Source organism: Aspergillus lentulus (genome assembly GCF_001445615.1).
Source record: "Aspergillus lentulus DNA, contig: Alt01, strain: IFM 54703, whole genome shotgun sequence".
Taxonomy (NCBI): Eukaryota; Fungi; Ascomycota; class Eurotiomycetes; order Eurotiales; family Aspergillaceae; genus Aspergillus; species Aspergillus lentulus.
Window position 1 is genome coordinate 1,660,823 of NW_028322123.1, and position 15,578 is coordinate 1,676,400.

General features: G+C 54.4%; 8 protein-coding genes across 8 annotated transcripts; 2 read left to right on the plus strand and 6 right to left on the minus strand.

Moving 5' to 3' along the window:
- Positions 1 to 311: 311 nt before the first annotated feature.
- ALT_0517 (putative zinc metallopeptidase) lies at positions 312 to 1,622 on the plus strand (the record flags this gene model as incomplete). Its single annotated transcript, XM_033554936.2, has 2 exons — positions 312 to 324; positions 370 to 1,622. The coding sequence occupies 2 exons, from the start codon at positions 312 to 314 to the stop codon at positions 1,620 to 1,622; spliced, it is 1,266 nt and encodes a 421-aa protein (XP_033410827.2).
- Positions 1,623 to 1,674: 52 nt separating this feature from the next.
- ALT_0518 (NAD(P)-dependent alcohol dehydrogenase) lies at positions 1,675 to 2,706 on the minus strand (the record flags this gene model as incomplete). Its single annotated transcript, XM_033554935.2, has 1 exon — positions 1,675 to 2,706. The coding sequence occupies one exon, from the start codon at positions 2,704 to 2,706 to the stop codon at positions 1,675 to 1,677; it is 1,032 nt and encodes a 343-aa protein (XP_033410826.2).
- A 235-nt stretch (positions 2,707 to 2,941) lies between these two features.
- ALT_0519 (Zn(II)2Cys6 transcription factor domain-containing protein) lies at positions 2,942 to 4,493 on the minus strand (the record flags this gene model as incomplete). The annotated part of the gene is made up of 2 exons (XM_033554934.2): positions 2,942 to 4,336; positions 4,389 to 4,493. 2 exons carry the CDS (start codon positions 4,491 to 4,493, stop codon positions 2,942 to 2,944), a joined length of 1,500 nt encoding a protein of 499 aa, XP_033410825.2.
- A 333-nt stretch (positions 4,494 to 4,826) lies between these two features.
- On the minus strand, positions 4,827 to 5,634 carry ALT_0520 (glycoside hydrolase family 11 protein; the record flags this gene model as incomplete). The annotated part of the gene is made up of 2 exons (XM_033554933.2): positions 4,827 to 5,223; positions 5,285 to 5,634. The coding sequence occupies 2 exons, from the start codon at positions 5,632 to 5,634 to the stop codon at positions 4,827 to 4,829; spliced, it is 747 nt and encodes a 248-aa protein (XP_033410824.2).
- Positions 5,635 to 6,212: 578 nt separating this feature from the next.
- On the minus strand, positions 6,213 to 7,191 carry ALT_0521 (RTA1 domain-containing protein; the record flags this gene model as incomplete). Its single annotated transcript, XM_033554932.1, has 3 exons — positions 6,213 to 6,661; positions 6,721 to 6,963; positions 7,029 to 7,191. 3 exons carry the CDS (start codon positions 7,189 to 7,191, stop codon positions 6,213 to 6,215), a joined length of 855 nt encoding a protein of 284 aa, XP_033410823.1.
- A 692-nt stretch (positions 7,192 to 7,883) lies between these two features.
- ALT_0522 (lignocellulolytic auxiliary activity family 9 protein) lies at positions 7,884 to 8,879 on the minus strand (the record flags this gene model as incomplete). The annotated part of the gene is made up of 1 exon (XM_033554931.2): positions 7,884 to 8,879. The coding sequence occupies one exon, from the start codon at positions 8,877 to 8,879 to the stop codon at positions 7,884 to 7,886; it is 996 nt and encodes a 331-aa protein (XP_033410822.1).
- A 1,272-nt stretch (positions 8,880 to 10,151) lies between these two features.
- On the minus strand, positions 10,152 to 11,508 carry ALT_0523 (PAN/Apple domain-containing protein; the record flags this gene model as incomplete). Its single annotated transcript, XM_089598997.1, has 2 exons — positions 10,152 to 10,250; positions 10,306 to 11,508. 2 exons carry the CDS (start codon positions 11,506 to 11,508, stop codon positions 10,152 to 10,154), a joined length of 1,302 nt encoding a protein of 433 aa, XP_089456661.1.
- Positions 11,509 to 13,423: 1,915 nt separating this feature from the next.
- Positions 13,424 to 15,457, plus strand: ALT_0524 (uncharacterized protein; the record flags this gene model as incomplete). Its single annotated transcript, XM_033554928.2, has 1 exon — positions 13,424 to 15,457. The coding sequence occupies one exon, from the start codon at positions 13,424 to 13,426 to the stop codon at positions 15,455 to 15,457; it is 2,034 nt and encodes a 677-aa protein (XP_033410819.2).
- Positions 15,458 to 15,578: the final 121 nt, after the last annotated feature.

Genomic DNA, 15,578 nt, shown 5'->3' on the forward strand with positions numbered 1-15,578 from the left:
AACCCAAAGCTACTTGCAGCCCCGCAAAAGTCTTTAACCGCGTGTCTCCATCCCAACTGCCTAGCTTCAAGATGGGACGTGGATACTGGAGAAGGCAGCCGAGAACAGCGATAGCTCGGCATGATCGATCCAATCAGCATTGGAAACGAAGGAGATCATCATATCTCCTCATGACACCAATCATATCATCTTGTGAATATCTAAATGAAGCAAGGGATGTAGGAAACGCGGGGTATAAGTATTCGCCCACCCCGCAAGGACATAAGGCAGTCCAACACACTACCACACAGACCGATTGAGCTGATAACACCATGCAGATGAGAGGTAAGTTTGCGCTATTAATATAGATCAATCTGACAATACTATAAGCTCCCACCAGCCTCAACGGCCTCATTGAAAAATACCGACCAGACCTGTCCCCCTTCGAAGGAACCTACAAACAAATCCACCGCTCCCCCGAACTCTCCGGCCAAGAAGAACAAACCTCTGCAATCGCCGCCTCGCATCTAAAAAACCTCGGCTTCGAAGTCCACACACACATCGGCGGCTATGGCCTCGCCGGAGTCCTCCGCAATGGAGCAGGCCCAACCGTCCTCCTTCGTGCCGACATGGACGCCCTCCCCGTCGAAGAGAAAACCGGCCTGCCCTACGCAAGTACCAAAACCGCCACAGACCCCAGCGGCGAGACTGTTCCCGTGATGCACGCCTGCGGTCACGATACCCACGTCGTCTGCCTCATGGCGGCTGCGAGTCTACTGCACGCAGCACGGCAGCACTGGTCGGGAACACTGATCTGTCTCTTCCAGCCGGCGGAGGAGCATGTGAGCGGTGCGCGGGCGATGATCGAGGACGGGCTGTACGATAAAGTCCCGCAGCCGGATGTTGTGCTTGCGCAGCATCTGGTCCGGATGAAGACCGGCACGGTGAGTGTTCGGGCTGGGCGGTTGCTCACGGCGGCCGATGGGATTAATGTGCGGGTGTATGGGCGTGGTGGGCACGGTTCGGCGCCGCAGTCTTGCATCGATCCGATTGTTATTGGGGCGGCGATTGTGATGAGGCTGCAGAGTATTGTGAGTCGGGAGGTGACGCCGGGGGAGTTGGCGGTCGTGACTTGTGGGAGTATTCATGCGGGCACGAAGTCGAATATCATTCCGGATCGGTTGGATTTGAAGCTCAGTGTGCGGACGTATGATAAAGATACTCGTGAGAGAGTCATCGCGGGTATCAGACGGATCGTTGAGGCTGAATGTGCGGCGGCTGGTGTCGTGGAGAAACCGTCCGTTGATATTGTGTCTTCCACGCCGGCTACCATCAACGATGAGGCTACTGTGCATGCGCTCAAGGAGACTTTTGGGTCCTACTTCAAGACGAATCTGGTAGAGTCGGAGCCTATCGCGGCGAGTGAGGATTTCTCGCTACTTGCGACGGCTGTTGGGGCCCCGTACGTGATGTGGACGTATGGCGGCGTCGACGAGAAGACATGGGAGGACGCCGTGGCCAGGGGGACGGTGAACGAGCTGCCAAGTAATCATTCGCCGTTCTTTGCGCCATGTATCCAGCCGACTCTACGGACGGCCGTTGACGCGATGAGCCTGGGGGCGCTGACTTTTCTCCGGCAATAGGGCATACTCCAGTAGAGAAATACATGAATTTCTGACGACTGGCTAGCGTAGATTACTTTGACTCAGTAGAAACATGAATGATAACCTTCCCCCTCGCCCTCCCCGAACGCAACTTCTCAAACGCCTTGACCGCGTCCTCCAGCTCATACGTGCTGTCGACCTCCACGCGCAACTTCCCCTGCTGCATCCATTCCCCCAGCGTCTTAATATCCTCCTTATTACTCTTCAGCATGAAAATCACATACTTTCTCTTCCCACCCCCCAAAAACCCAGGCCACGCCACCCGCCGCACAAACGTAAGCATCGACACCGCACCAACCTGCACAAACGCCTTCCCAGGAAGCAAGAACGCATGCGACTGCGCGTACAGCCCGTCCGGCAGCCCAATATGGTCAACAACATGCGCATACACCTGCCCGCGGGCACGGAGGACACCCAGCACATCCTCCTGGGTATAGTCAATCACCTCATCGGCGCCCAGATCCTTGCAGAACTGCACATTGCGCGTGGAACACGTTGTCGTCACAGTACACCCCAGCGCCTTGGCAATCTGGATCGCAAAGATCCCGCACCCGCCTGAACCCCCGTTGATGAACACCTTATCCCCTGGGGAGACATACGGCGCGATAGACTGGTACGCCGTCTGCGCGGCGACGCCTACGGTGGCTGCGTGGTCGGGTGCTACCCCGTCTGGCAGGAGAGCTACATTCCCCGCTTTGCAGAGGAGGTACTCACCCAGCGAACCGAACTGCGTAGGCGCAGCGGTGGTCCCGTAGACGAGCTGGCCGGGTTGGAAGGCCGTCACGCCGGGGCCGGCGGTTACTACCTTCCCGCAAAAGTCCATTCCCGGGGTGGCGGGGTGGGTAACAAAAAATCGGGATGCGATGGGCATTTCGGGGACTTTGTAGTCGGCTGGGTTGATGGAAGCTGAGATGACTTTGATGAGCAGTTGGTCGTGGCCGGGTGGGCCGGGGGTGCGGGCGGAGGTGCTGAGCTCGAGGTTTTTCTCGAGGCCTCCGGTGGTGCTGGTGTAGAGCCAGGCTTTCATTGTCGAGGGGTGGTCCATTTCATCCATTTGATCCATTTTGATCTACTGGTGAGGGTGTTTTTATCGTGGAGTAGAGAATACCAAGATGATATGTGTGGAGTGCTAAATATGACGTTGTTGCACTACGCAATGTGTCCCGTAGTATTTGCTCGGATGGACCATCTCATCATTTTCCTAATGTGGTAATTGGGGGGTATAACCACAGAGTCAGGACTCTATCTACTCAATCAGCCACAATTGTACTTTTACTTCAGATTATACATATAGACTGCTATGTAGGATAAACAGCAACAACAGACACCGGCCACTGCATCAACGACATCAACTCTGCCTCTCCCGACATATCCACCAGCGCCTTAATCTTGACAATCTCCCCATCAAAACCCCCCTTAACATACCAAAAGGATTCAAACAGCGTGAAGAGCAGATGAAAGTACGCCAGGATCACATACGACAGCGTCGAACACACCCCGCCACCAGCCAGAGTATCCAGAAACCCCGGCGGCAGAAACTCCGCCCAAGCCATGAGCGCCGCGTCTTCCAGATCAGCCTGCACATCAAGCGGCGACTCTCGCGCCTCGCTCGAAAAGTGCACGACATACAGCGTCCGCATGTACATCCCCTCCAGGAGCTCCAGGGCAGCCTTCTGCTCCGCCAGGATCTGCCCCTCCCGGGCGGCCAAGGACGCATGGTATCCAACCAGCTGTGTCAAGGCCTCATCCGCGCCGCGACAGAACGCAACTAGACGTGGCGAGCACCCTCGACGTATGGAAGACATTGAGCGAAGCGCGTCCCGCGGACATAATCGCCAGTCGTCATTCGCGTGGCTGTAATCCGTCAAGTCTCGCAGCGGGCCCATGCGCAGCTCCGGCCAGTTGTGCGTGATGACGGTGCACAGGCCTTGGATGAGGAAGATCCAGTCGAGCCGCGGCTGGCCTGGTGGCGAGTGTGCGTCGTTCAGGTTCCGGATGCGGAGGGACGCGAGCGCGAACCCGACCAGCAGCATCGAGCCTGCGAACACGAGGTTGAGATTCGTGCTGGACAGGTTCGCGAGCTCCGTCCTGAACGATTCCAGGCCGCGTTGGTGATGCTCAATAATGATCTGGAGGTATGCGGCGTCCAGAACGTGATTTTGGTCGTGGTTGTGGTCGTGGTCGTGGTCTGCAATGGTCGACGAGGGCTGGCTCTCCATGTCTGGAGACGTATGTGCTGGTTGCTGGTCGGTTGTCTTGTCTGAAGCGTAGTCCAGCCCTGCCAAGGCGAGAAGGAGGTGCATGAGGGCCTCATTCCGCATGGCAAAGCGGGGGATGACGGTCTCCCAGATGTGTTGCCGGCGCGGGTTCAGCGACATGTGCTTGCAGGTGTGCAGCATGAAATGAGAGTGGAGCTGCAGATCAACCATGTTCAACTCCCCGGGGAGGGGAGTCGAACGGCCACCGGCTGCATCCGATGCGATATCAAACTGCAACGGGTGCGGTGACCCTGAGCCTGGATGCGCTGCTCTGCGCTTGGATTGATCTTGGGGTGCTTTAGCGCGGCCAGTCTGGTCGGAGTCAGCCTGTGACCGATCCGGCGTATCGGGCCCTTGAGAACCTGTTGTGGCAGGCCAGTTACAAGGCTCGCCTCTCAAGGCACAAGCACCACATATTGGTTTGATTTCGTCGCACTGGATGTCTGAGCGTCGTCCATCGTCCTAGGCAGGGATACGGAATACGGACCTTGACTCGGCGACCCTTGCAGGTAAAGCACCCTTTGCGAGACTTGGTGTGCCTGGCTCTTATTCTTCTGCGAGCGCTTCTGTCGGAGAGACCGTCTGTTGTCATTTGATTCTGTCGCCTCTTCCGATTGATGCGTTGCAATGGATGATGCGAGGCGGGACTTCTCTTGACCAGAATAGGTACGTTTGCTCCGTTTGCTTCATCCCTGGCGCCAAGAACATTATATCCTACAGCCTACAGCCACACAATAGACATTTAGCACTGTATAACAGGGATAGATTGTATAATAACTACTTTATATTATAATTGCATTGCAATGCTTGGCCTCTACTACCCTTTTTTCCAGTCTCCGTCGTATCAATGGTGCTCTTCCCGTCCAGCCAGGTGATATATATCTCTACACAACTATACAGCAACATGCTTATTCCAATCAACGCTCTAATGCAGAGTAAAGTCCAAAAAGCCATTCCCCTGGAACCCCTCCGCTGTCACCATCTGAAAGACCGGACTCCCAGGCTGCAACCCCAGCTGCTTCCAGCGGTTAAAATGCGCCGTGACATCGACCGTGCCAGTCGTGCGATGGGACCGACGGACCGACCACAGCTGGTTAAAGTTCGTGGTACCATAGATCTTCGGCACATTACGGTAGGGCAGCATGTAGACATCATACACGCCATCATTAGCGTACACCTGGCCGAGGATGTGGCCGTTACCCGGGGTGCCCGTGCCGTGCGCCTCGACAATGTACCACTCGGTGACGGGGTTGGTGGTCCATCCGTAGACAGCGAGGGTGTAGTCGCCTTTAGCGGAGAAGTAGCCGTCCCAGGTGAGGGTGCTGCAGAAGTGCGTTAGCTATAGCTATAAAGGGGGGACGGGTACAACGGATAACTGCATACCGTGTGCTGCCACCGCGGAAGCCCTTTCCGCCGAGGAACTCGCTGCGGGAAGGCAGGGTCCAGCCGAGTTTGAAGTGCCCGCTGTTGGGGTCCTCGGTGTAGCCGGCGCCGGCGTGGTTGTCGTTGTACAGGGAGTAGTAGTAGCCCGCGGCGTTCACACCGTCTTTGCTGGTGCTGAATGTGGTGTCGCGACGATCGAGGTTGCCGTCAGTGGTGTTGAAGATGATTTCTCCCATGTGCTGGAGGAAGTCAAAGGACTTGGTGGCCTCGATGGTGGGCTCCGTGGTAGGACCGGAGGCGAGTGCCCCGAGAACAGGGAGGAGGAGCAAAAGTCGGCTGAAAGTAACCATTTTGGCAACGACGATGAGTGTCTGTCTTTTCAGAACTTTCGTCGACGGGCCCTCATGGTTAAATAGTTGTCGCGTTGAGCTGTGTCAGAAAATATGTCATTCAGTCCCTGAAGTCAGAGACCCTTAAGAGACCCTTAACTGTGGATAGACAGCGTGGGTCTCATCTACACGAGCTCGAAAAGAGTTGCCTGCTTTTTTCTCTAGTTACGGCATTTTGCAGGAGTCAGGAGCCGAAATTCCATCAGGCCACAGCTCACCAGGCCCGCTTCAAGGGTCGTCAGGACCAGGGCTAAAACTAGCGGTTTCACATTGCTACAACGGCAAGATAAAGCCAAGCGGGACAGGGTCTTAGTGGACCCTTAGTATGACCCTGCCTAAGCCTCAAAGGAGACACGGCCATGTTCCGAAGTACACGGATCCACTAAATATCTTCTGCGTCGCTTGATTTATCCCTCGACATGTGATTTCGAGTTGACACTTTGTGATAGAATCTGAACGAATAGTCTATAGATGAAACAATAACACGCTCTAAGCCATAGACCAGCATATGGACAGATACGCCAGACTCAATCAGCCAATCACCTAGACAGCTGACTACCAAGAGGAATCCCATCCTCGGCCCGTCGCGACCGTGGCGAGACAAACGAGCCCGGGAAGACCAGACCAAGCACAACGCCAGTCAGCGCCATCAACGCCGCGTCGAAGACGTAGAGGAGATACTCATGGCTCATGATGAAGCCGGCATTGCCCTGGACGAACTCGACCACTCGGAAGACGGAGCGAACCAGGATCAGGACACATGCGGCGTAGAGGGCCCACATGAGAGTCGTCCAGGAAGTCCCCGAGCCCTGGGATTTCAGATCTTTGGAGATGGTATATTTTGGATGGCGGACAACGCGCCAGTGGAACAGCGATGCGACGACGATGAAGAAGCCGAACCAGAGTAGCTGGATTGCGAGACCGGCGATGACAATGTGCTCGCCGTTTTTCATGGCGTCGAGGGTGCCCGCCGCCATGTATCCCCCTCCTGTGAGATATCATGATTAGTTAGCGGGTGCCATGGATGGACGGACAAAAGCCTCTTACCTCCGCACTGCAACAGAAAGGAAATGACATCCCCCACCACGAAGATCTTGGTCAGCCAGCGTACTCGAATTAGGGAGGCGGGCTCCGCGTTCAGCTCCCGGATCACTCGTCCGAGAGTCATGTAGATGGAGGCGGCGAACAAGGGGGGAGCGACAAGGATCAACATCGTCTGCACGATATATGGGCCCAAAGCGGTTGGGTCAAAATGGGAGAAGATGCGAGCAATATAACCTGCTGTTTCGACTGGGAATTGTCAGTATTTCATCACGCTGATGCTGATGCTGGTATGGCAACCCGTGAAGACATACAAAGAAGACCAATGATGAAAGGGACGAAGAAGTATGCCCTGTGTTTGACGATGCGATAGACATAGCCCATGGACAGGAGACCAAAGACTGCTGCCACGATTGCAGCAGCTGGAATTGAAGGAACATAGCGGTATAGTTTGTAGACAAAGCCGGTGTCTGCCATTGAGCCCTACGCCGCTGGATCGGGATACAGTAGTGGGCTGATACAGATTGGATTGCCTCAAGAAACGCAAGAGATGAATTCTGAGGTCGTCCTTCTTGGTATTTGAGGACGCGCAATTCTAGTTTGGTCCCATCATCGCCGATTCCAATGCAGTCTGGATACGACTGTACGAAAGTACATAAGGTATACGACAAACGAGTATACGAATATACGAGTATACGGGAGCCAAGTCTGGCGCCAACGCCACGGAACCGTGGCCATCAGTTCTTTCTTGTCGGTTGATTGGGCCGGTTGAAATTTAGACGGCTTAAATTTTAACTAGTTCCCAATAATAGCTGCTGGGTTGTCCTCGGTCCGAGCATCCACCAGTGTTGTAGAGTTTTCTAGTCCGTGAGTCTGGACATGTTGATCAAACTCAATCAAACACACTCGAGCCTCAATTAATACAGGCCTCTACGAGAATCTTTCTACTGGCCATGCCGAAGTGTACAGTCTTGAATTACATTCGCTTAACTTCTTGTCATCTGAAGTACATACAATCAGGTTCGGAGCTTGCTTCCACCGGAGCAACCATGTGGATAGCAGGGCGAAAAGTGAGGAAAGAATTGAACCCGTTGTCTTAAGGGTAGTAAGAGCGGGCAGAGGAGTCACACGCTGCTATAACGCTGACGAGAAGCTCCGCCTGGCCACGACTAGACACACTGGTGATAGTAAGGGTTGTACTGGTGGCAGGTAGTGCCCGTCTCACAAGAGCCAGAACCAGTCCAATTCAGACCACCGCACTGAGCATATTTCTTGAGGGCGCCACCAGGGGCTCCAGCGGACGAGGAAGCTGAGCTACCGCAACCAGCTCCTGCACCAGCTCCTGCAGTCGGTCTGGCGGAAGATTTGGAGACAGTCGTCATGGTCGTGGGAGCGGCCGAAACAGCATTGTTGTTGACAGCCGGCGCAGTAGCACGGGCGGCTCCCGCCGAGCCACCAGTCCAGACAGACGGGCCCGGGAGGTTGTAAGCCGTAGGAGTAGGGTAGTAGATGTTAAAGTGAATGTTTGTGTCATCAGGCTTGTACACGCCGGGAATCTTGACAACAGGACTGGGCGATCCCGACCCAGAACCCGTCACCTCGATCTGGGCGCAGGTGAAGTAGAACTCGGAATTGCCGCTGAACCCTCGGTGCAGGCCAATATGCTCCACGCGGACAAGATACTGCCCGGCCGGCAGGTCCTCAGGGATCTTGAAGGACGCCGTATCCTTGCCCCAGGTGCACCAATCCTCATCCACGATCCCCTTGGAGGTGTCGGCGCAGAGGCCTTCCTGATGGACCTTGAACCAGTCGCCGGAGCCGTCGTACGATTTGACGTCGCCGGGAGCCTTGGACATGTAGATTTGCAGAGGTCCCGGGTGCTTCATCTGGGCGCCGTAGGCTAGCTTGAAGCCGAGCTCCGTGCCGGGGGCAACAGTATACACCTTGGTACTGGCGGCGGACTGCATCGAGCCCTGGTTGCAGCGGAAGTCATTGCTGAGGATATCAGAGGCGAGGGTAGGCATGTAGCCGTTGGTGTTCTTGCGAATGTACTCAAAGTCCTGGGTGGGTTTGCCGTCGACGATGAGCTTGGAAAAAACGTAGTGCCCCGAGACCAGCGGGGTGATGCTCGCAAGCGAGAAGAGAATGGACGAAGTAAACTTCATTTTTCAGAAAATGCAAACGATCTAGTTCGCTGAGAGAATGTACGGAAGGAAAATAGAAGTAAAAGACAGGGATAGCTAGAAAAGAATGAACGAGCTTGACCAGCCATAGGAACAGTGAGGGCGCTGGGAAATACCTTATATACTTCGTCCTGAGAGCTATCAGCTCGGTTGACACCATGTACATTTGAAACCAAATGTTTCACGCTTCCTCACGATATCTTAGCACACAAAATAGGCTAAAGTCATCCAAAGAACGTTCAGGTAGACCCCTAAGGGTCTGGTCCAGCCTAGTGCTGTAAGATGCTCCACCCACCTAGGCTAGATTTGACCAGATGAGGGAATAGTTACCAGTCCCTGACAGACAAGTCATGCACCTGTCTACATCCTCGGCAAATATCAAATTTTAGATCAAGTTCGAATAGACTATCCTGGCCTAAGGACTAATGACGGATGGAAAGTGGAGAATCAAGGGCAATATGGATAACAATTCCAGGGTTGACGGTCCCTGAAATAGGCGAGCTATGTTTCAGATACATGGCACTTTATCATATTCAGCCACAACCAGGGTCTCGGCCATTTACTAAGCGCAATTACCATTACTTCGGCAATGAAGCAGTTGACCAGAGCCGAGATGGGTCCATGATAATTGTGGTGCCTGCAAGGAATCCCAGTCAGGCCTGTGGTGTTAGCGGGGATGGCTCCGTCTGCGGTGAGGCCGAAGTATACACCATGTCCAAAAGAGCCACCGTGTGTGACGTTCGCGAGGCGTCAAGCCCAGAGACTCCTTCAATCTCGACTGAAACTTGCGACACGTTGGCCGCGGTGGTCACTCTAGGTTAGTGAGATATATGAAGGATCAGTGTTTGCCGGTCCCAGGCTGGCGTGAAAAAGGCCAAGGGCATGTATTGCCTGACACCTATTTTCCCGAAAATCTGGTTTGCAATTGCTTTTGGCTATAGAGGCAGGGATGACGACATTTTGAGGCCTTCTGGTCTTTCGGCAGGGTTGTCCATACAGCTTAGGAGGAAAATAATATCATATGGATATACGATTCCAGGTTTGGTTCTGACTGGTTAAATACAAGAGCACAAACGCGACCGAGAGCCGAATATTATTGATCTTCTTTATAGGGTGTACTGCGCAACTGGCAAGATACGTGTATAGGCACAGAATGGCGAAGCGCATGGGTGGTACCTAGTAAACTTCATTGGCAGAGTCAATGCCGCATTGTAGTCTTAAAGGACATTGAAGCCCCTAGAACTTTGCCCAGGCTCACAGCGGCGTAACTCGATCCTTTGCGTAAATCAAATGCTCGTGTGGATTGTACGCGGTGCGAAGACCATGGCCGATGCTCATATGAACATGGCAATGCTGTTGATATTAGCCTCGACGCGAACAATACAGATGCAAAAAGGGATTGACTCACTCCGACCTCCCATGGCCTCCATCCCACACCCAGACAATTGGGGTTGGGAGCACAGTCCTTCTCCAGGCACTCGAGAAGGGACGAGCGGTGGTAGACCTGTACTTCCCGTCCCATGACAGTGCGCACGAAGCATCTCTTCTTGAACACGACTCCAGCGAGGGTGAAGGTGTCCTCCTGGCACACGCCACCGCACATATTCTGCCAGCTGTTGTCCCGGCACTTGGGGTCCTGCGCTGCGACTGTATCGGTAGGCTTCGTCGGCTGCTGGTTGTCCTGACAGGTCTTGAGCTGCTGCTGTAGTCCCGCCTTGTCGCTCTCGCATTGCTTTGCTCCATCGGTGCCTTGCTGGCGGAGCTGTTCCTTCTCCGCTTCACAGTCTGACTTGCACTTTTGCAACGCGTCGTCGCGTTCTTGGCGCAGTTGAGATTTGTCTTTCTCGCATTGCTCCCGCTCTTTCTGCGCGGCTCCTTCGGCCTGTTTGCGCAGCTCATCCTTCTCCTTCTCACACTGCGTCTTGGACCCTGCAATAGCGGATTCCCTCTCCTTCTCACACTGCGTCTTGGACTCTGCAATAGCGGATTCCTTCTCCTTCTCACACTGCGTCTTGGACTCTGCAATAGCGGATTCCTTCTCCTTCTCACATTGTGTCTTGGACTCTGCAACAGCTGTTTCCTTCTGCTTCTGGCACTCACGCAGAGCCTCTTCTCCCTCCTTTCGGAGCTTATCCTTATCGGTAGCACACTGCGCCTCGCCCTCTTTCTTCCCCGCATCAACTAGATCCTTGCAGTCCTTTGCACGATCCGGTTTCTCCGGCTCCTCGGGCGTCTTCTCGAGAATGAGGAACCCGGGGTTGGGGGTAAACCGTGTGTACCCTTTGCTCGAGAGCAGGAAGCATTGAGATATTCCGCTCCCCCACGAGCTGCCTTCGCAGCTTGAGTCGCTGGCACATAGCTGGGCACATTCCCTTGCGCTGGATACTCCCTTGTGAGTAGTGCCATAGTCACCGCCTTTTTTGAGGAATGTTTGGCAGGTATACTCGAACACGACCCCGCCTACAGTGCCTTTGCCATTGCTCTGTTTGGCACAGCATGCTTCATAGCCGGCTTTGCCTTTGGCGTCGGGTGAGAAACATGCAGAGGGATCCAAGGCCCAGGCGACATCCAGAGCACAAAGAAGGGAGAGGATGGAGTGTTTTAATAGCATGTTTGTTTATACATGAAAAAGGGTAAAACTTCAACAGAGAGCAAGGGTTTGGTTGGGCTTCAGGAGATTATAAGCAACTGATAGTCTTGTAGGACTTTGGGGTCAAGTGTGTCCGATCGAGAACGTGAGTGGAAGTCAGTCGACGGGGGCAAAATGTAACACAGAAGGTCAATGGTCTGGTCGTCAGCACGGACGATCTGCAGCACTGGGAGGTGGCAAGGTATTCACGAGAGGTTCAGCTTGAAGATCCGTCTGTTTGTGACGTGTCTCATTCCTGCAGTCGCGCTGCACGAGTGAGCTGAACCCAGGTGATTTCAAGTGCATCACACTTAGTAGATACTTAGTTATAGCTCAGGATGGGCTCCAGCTGAGAAACATGCGTATCGCCAAGGTCTCCAGCTTAAGATATGATTGAATTTGGCAAGGATTGCGAACTACATTATCTACTTTTGTTCATTCGCGGTACCTCTGGATTCAGTAATCCGTATCCTTACTTCCCCATGGGGAATCAATCGCCTCATTTGCGTCCTAGTGCTGTTGTATCACATCCAGGCTTGCGTGGATATGCGTGGACTACCTCATCTACGGACTCTATATCCGTAATGAGAAGGTAATCAACGAGATCTACATGAGACAAGCCATCTCAGCCAGCCACGTCCACAGTATCTCGTCTGTAGACATTTACCATAGCGCGAGGCAGTCCCAAGTTGACTTCGGATGGTACCCGGTGAGTCCATGTCGTACTTCGCAGTTACTCAAATTAAGTTCACGCTGCATGGTCAGGTTACACTGCTGCTAACAACCTCACCATGCATTGACCAGTTTAGGACCTATCGCTCATCATTACCAGAACTGTAGCAAATCGACACCTCTCTCATTCCATTGTTTCACCCGTCGGCTATTGGCACGGTTATCCAGCCACATTACTCATGCTGAGGGATATCTGCACCCTCGAGCCAGCCGAGGAGCATAGCTGGGATTCACGACCCACTGGTTGTGAGACATTGGAACAAGAGCAACCTTGGAGGTTGCAGCTACTCTATTTAGATTCTACTATTGGACCGTCACCTAAGACACGATGAACCATTGGTCCATGCTGCAGAAGATCTGCAACTATACGGATTGCAGCTAACCATGGCAGATCGCGGGAATTGTCGGCCTGGCCCAGGCCCAGGAGTAGCATTTGCCAGACTACAGGTGTTAGTACTTCAGTATCGCTCTAATTTACGATACTCACGCGTCAATTGAACTAACTGATCCTATTTTCAGCTGGCAATGATAGGTACGAAATCTTTTCCGTAAACGCAGAGAAAAAGCAAACACAAACTCTATCTATCCGCGCTATGGAACAGCGCTGCTAATCCACAGCCAATAAGATTGCTGGAATTGATTAAGCTAAGATCTATCTTGCCAAAAGTTGCAGACGTGTTGCAGATGGGCGTCCTAGGATTCAGCTGAGCTGTACTGGACCAGTAGTCGTCATTACTGCTGCAATGCAGCTCTTCAACTCCTCCCGACCCACAATCCCCTCCTCTGGTAAGTGTGACAGTGGCTTACTCGTGCAGAAATCCAGTGGTCTATTTGTGTTCTAACTCCATCCAGCGGTAGCATATCCCTCATTGGGAGACCTACATCAGTGGCGCCAGCAAAGCTGGACTCTGTAGCTATCCAAGACACCGGAATCCCCGCGATACTCTTAGTACTCCACACTGATGAGCATAGGCTCTGGCTAATCCATTCAAAGAGCTGAAGGCTGAGTTGTAATACCAGGTCGCATAGTCAAGCATGCGGCCGGCATCTCAGTCCATGTGAGCTGCTATAAAGAGGGTCAATTCACAGCTCCATGAATCCGGTTTCTCGATCAGCTTCCCTCTCATCTTCTATCTTGATCTTCTTTCTGCAGCAAACTTTCGTCATGGTCAGAACAAAATCCCTCTGGGCACTTGTCTTGGCACTCTCTGTCCATACACAAGCCAGGCAGTTCCCCCTGGGAAAGTCCAAGTACACCCTGGACGACATTCGTCCATTGACCGATCCCTCTTCCGGCCTGGTCAAGTGTTGCCCCGAGGGAACAGAATTCGATGGCAAGGCCTGTGTCCTTGGTGTACCGACTTGTCCCGATGGTTTCATCCGCAAAGAAGACAAGTGTGTGTCCACGGTCAAGCCCATCTGTCCTGAAGGCAGCGAATACGACGGCAAAGTCTGTATCTCCACCTCAGAGCCAACCTGTCCACCCCCGACCGTATGGAAGGGCAAGTCCTGCGTGACCGGACCTCCCACCTGCCCGTCTGGTTTCGTGTATAATGGCAATGTGTGCCAGTCGAAGGAGGGGCCCAGATGTCCCGAGAACTACACGTTCAATGGCAAGACGTGTGTCAGTGTCAAAAAGCCCCAGTGTCCCGAAGGGTTAGCTTTCCAAGACGGACACTGCGTCAGCGATCGCCCCCCCGTCTGTCCTGGAGGCACGGAGTACCACAAAACATTGAAGGTGTGTATCTCCGTCTCCGGACCGGAGTGCGAGGAAGGCAGCCGTGTCAAGGACGGGGTGTGCGTATCCGACATCAAGCCCTCCTGTCCCGAAGGCAGCACGTTCCAACCCACCAGCGGGAAATGCACCACGACGGCCAAACCCGCCTGCCCGCCGGCCTCCGAGCTGGACCCCGTCACCAAGAAATGCGTGCTGTCCGAGTCAGCCAGCTGTCCGACTGGAAGTGATCTCTCGCTCGATGTGGCCTCCAACACCGCTCGCTGCTGTCCCCCGCAGATGACGTGGAATGGTGAAGTGTGCCTGATGGGAGTAGACGGGAACGGCAAATGCCCGCCGGGAATGACGCTCGTCGGCAAGTTCTGCCAGAAGCAGGCCATCAAGGTCGCAACCTGCCCGCCCAAATCCAAACTCGAAGGCAGCCGCTGCGTGTCCACCGAACCCCCCGAATGCCCGCCTTCCTACATCCTCGACGGCGCCACCTGCACCATGATCGAAAAGCCCCAGTGTCCACCTGGCCTGATCCTCTCCGGCGAAAACTGCATCTCCTCCGTCCACGTCAGCTGCCCACCAGACACCAAATACGAGTCCGGCCTCTGCGTCAGCCTCTCCCGCCCCCAGTGCGAAGAAGGCTTCACCTTCGACGGCACCAACTGCATCTCCACCACCCACAACCCCAAGTGCGAGGACGACAACGCCACCTTAAACGGCGAGGACTGCACCTCCGGCCACTCCCCCGCCTGCCCAGAGGACACCATCTTCGACGGCACCCGCTGCGTCTCCCGCATCACCCCGTCCTGCCCCGCCAACTCAGTCCCCAACGGTGAAGGCGACTGCATCACCAGCACCACCCCCTCCTGCGCCCCCGGCTCCACCCTCGTCGCTGGTGGCTGCGTCGTCGGCATCCCCACCTGTATCAAGGGCACCGTCTTCGACGGCAAGCAGTGCGTCAGCCCCAAGGACCCAGAGTGCCCGCCCGACCACAAGTGGACAAACGGACGGTGCATCAGCCTCGTCATCACCGAGTGCGAGCCAGGCTACACCCTCCTCAACGGGGAGTGCGTCTCGGACCGCAAGCCCGAGTGTCCGGCCAACACGCACTTCGACGGCCAGAACTGCGTTGGTTCAGTGCCTGAGTGCGAACCCGGTCTGGAGTTCGACGGCGAGGAGTGTGCTCACCCCGAGGAGCCGACCTGTCCTGCGGGTATGCGCTTCAACGGGAAGAAGTGTGTCGGTGAGAATGACCCCGTCTGCCAGCCTGGCACCGTCTACAGCAAACAGGCCAAGGAGTGTCTTTCCATTGAGCGACCTGCTTGTCCGCCTGGCCAGGTCTTCAACGGCAAGCAGTGTGCTCTGGCGTTGGGTGATTGCATGAACTTTGAGTATTGTCCTCCGACGGGAATTCCCGAGTGCCAGCCTGGTTCGGTGTTTGATAAGCATACGGGCATGTGTGCGGACTGGTAGACGTCGGTTGAGAGTATCGCAGATTAACAGCCAGAGTTAGCCAAATAGCATTGTCAAGTTTGTTGTCAACTCTATAATAATCAGAATGAGCAGATTCTATGGCTAAATTCCGCTGTAGGTA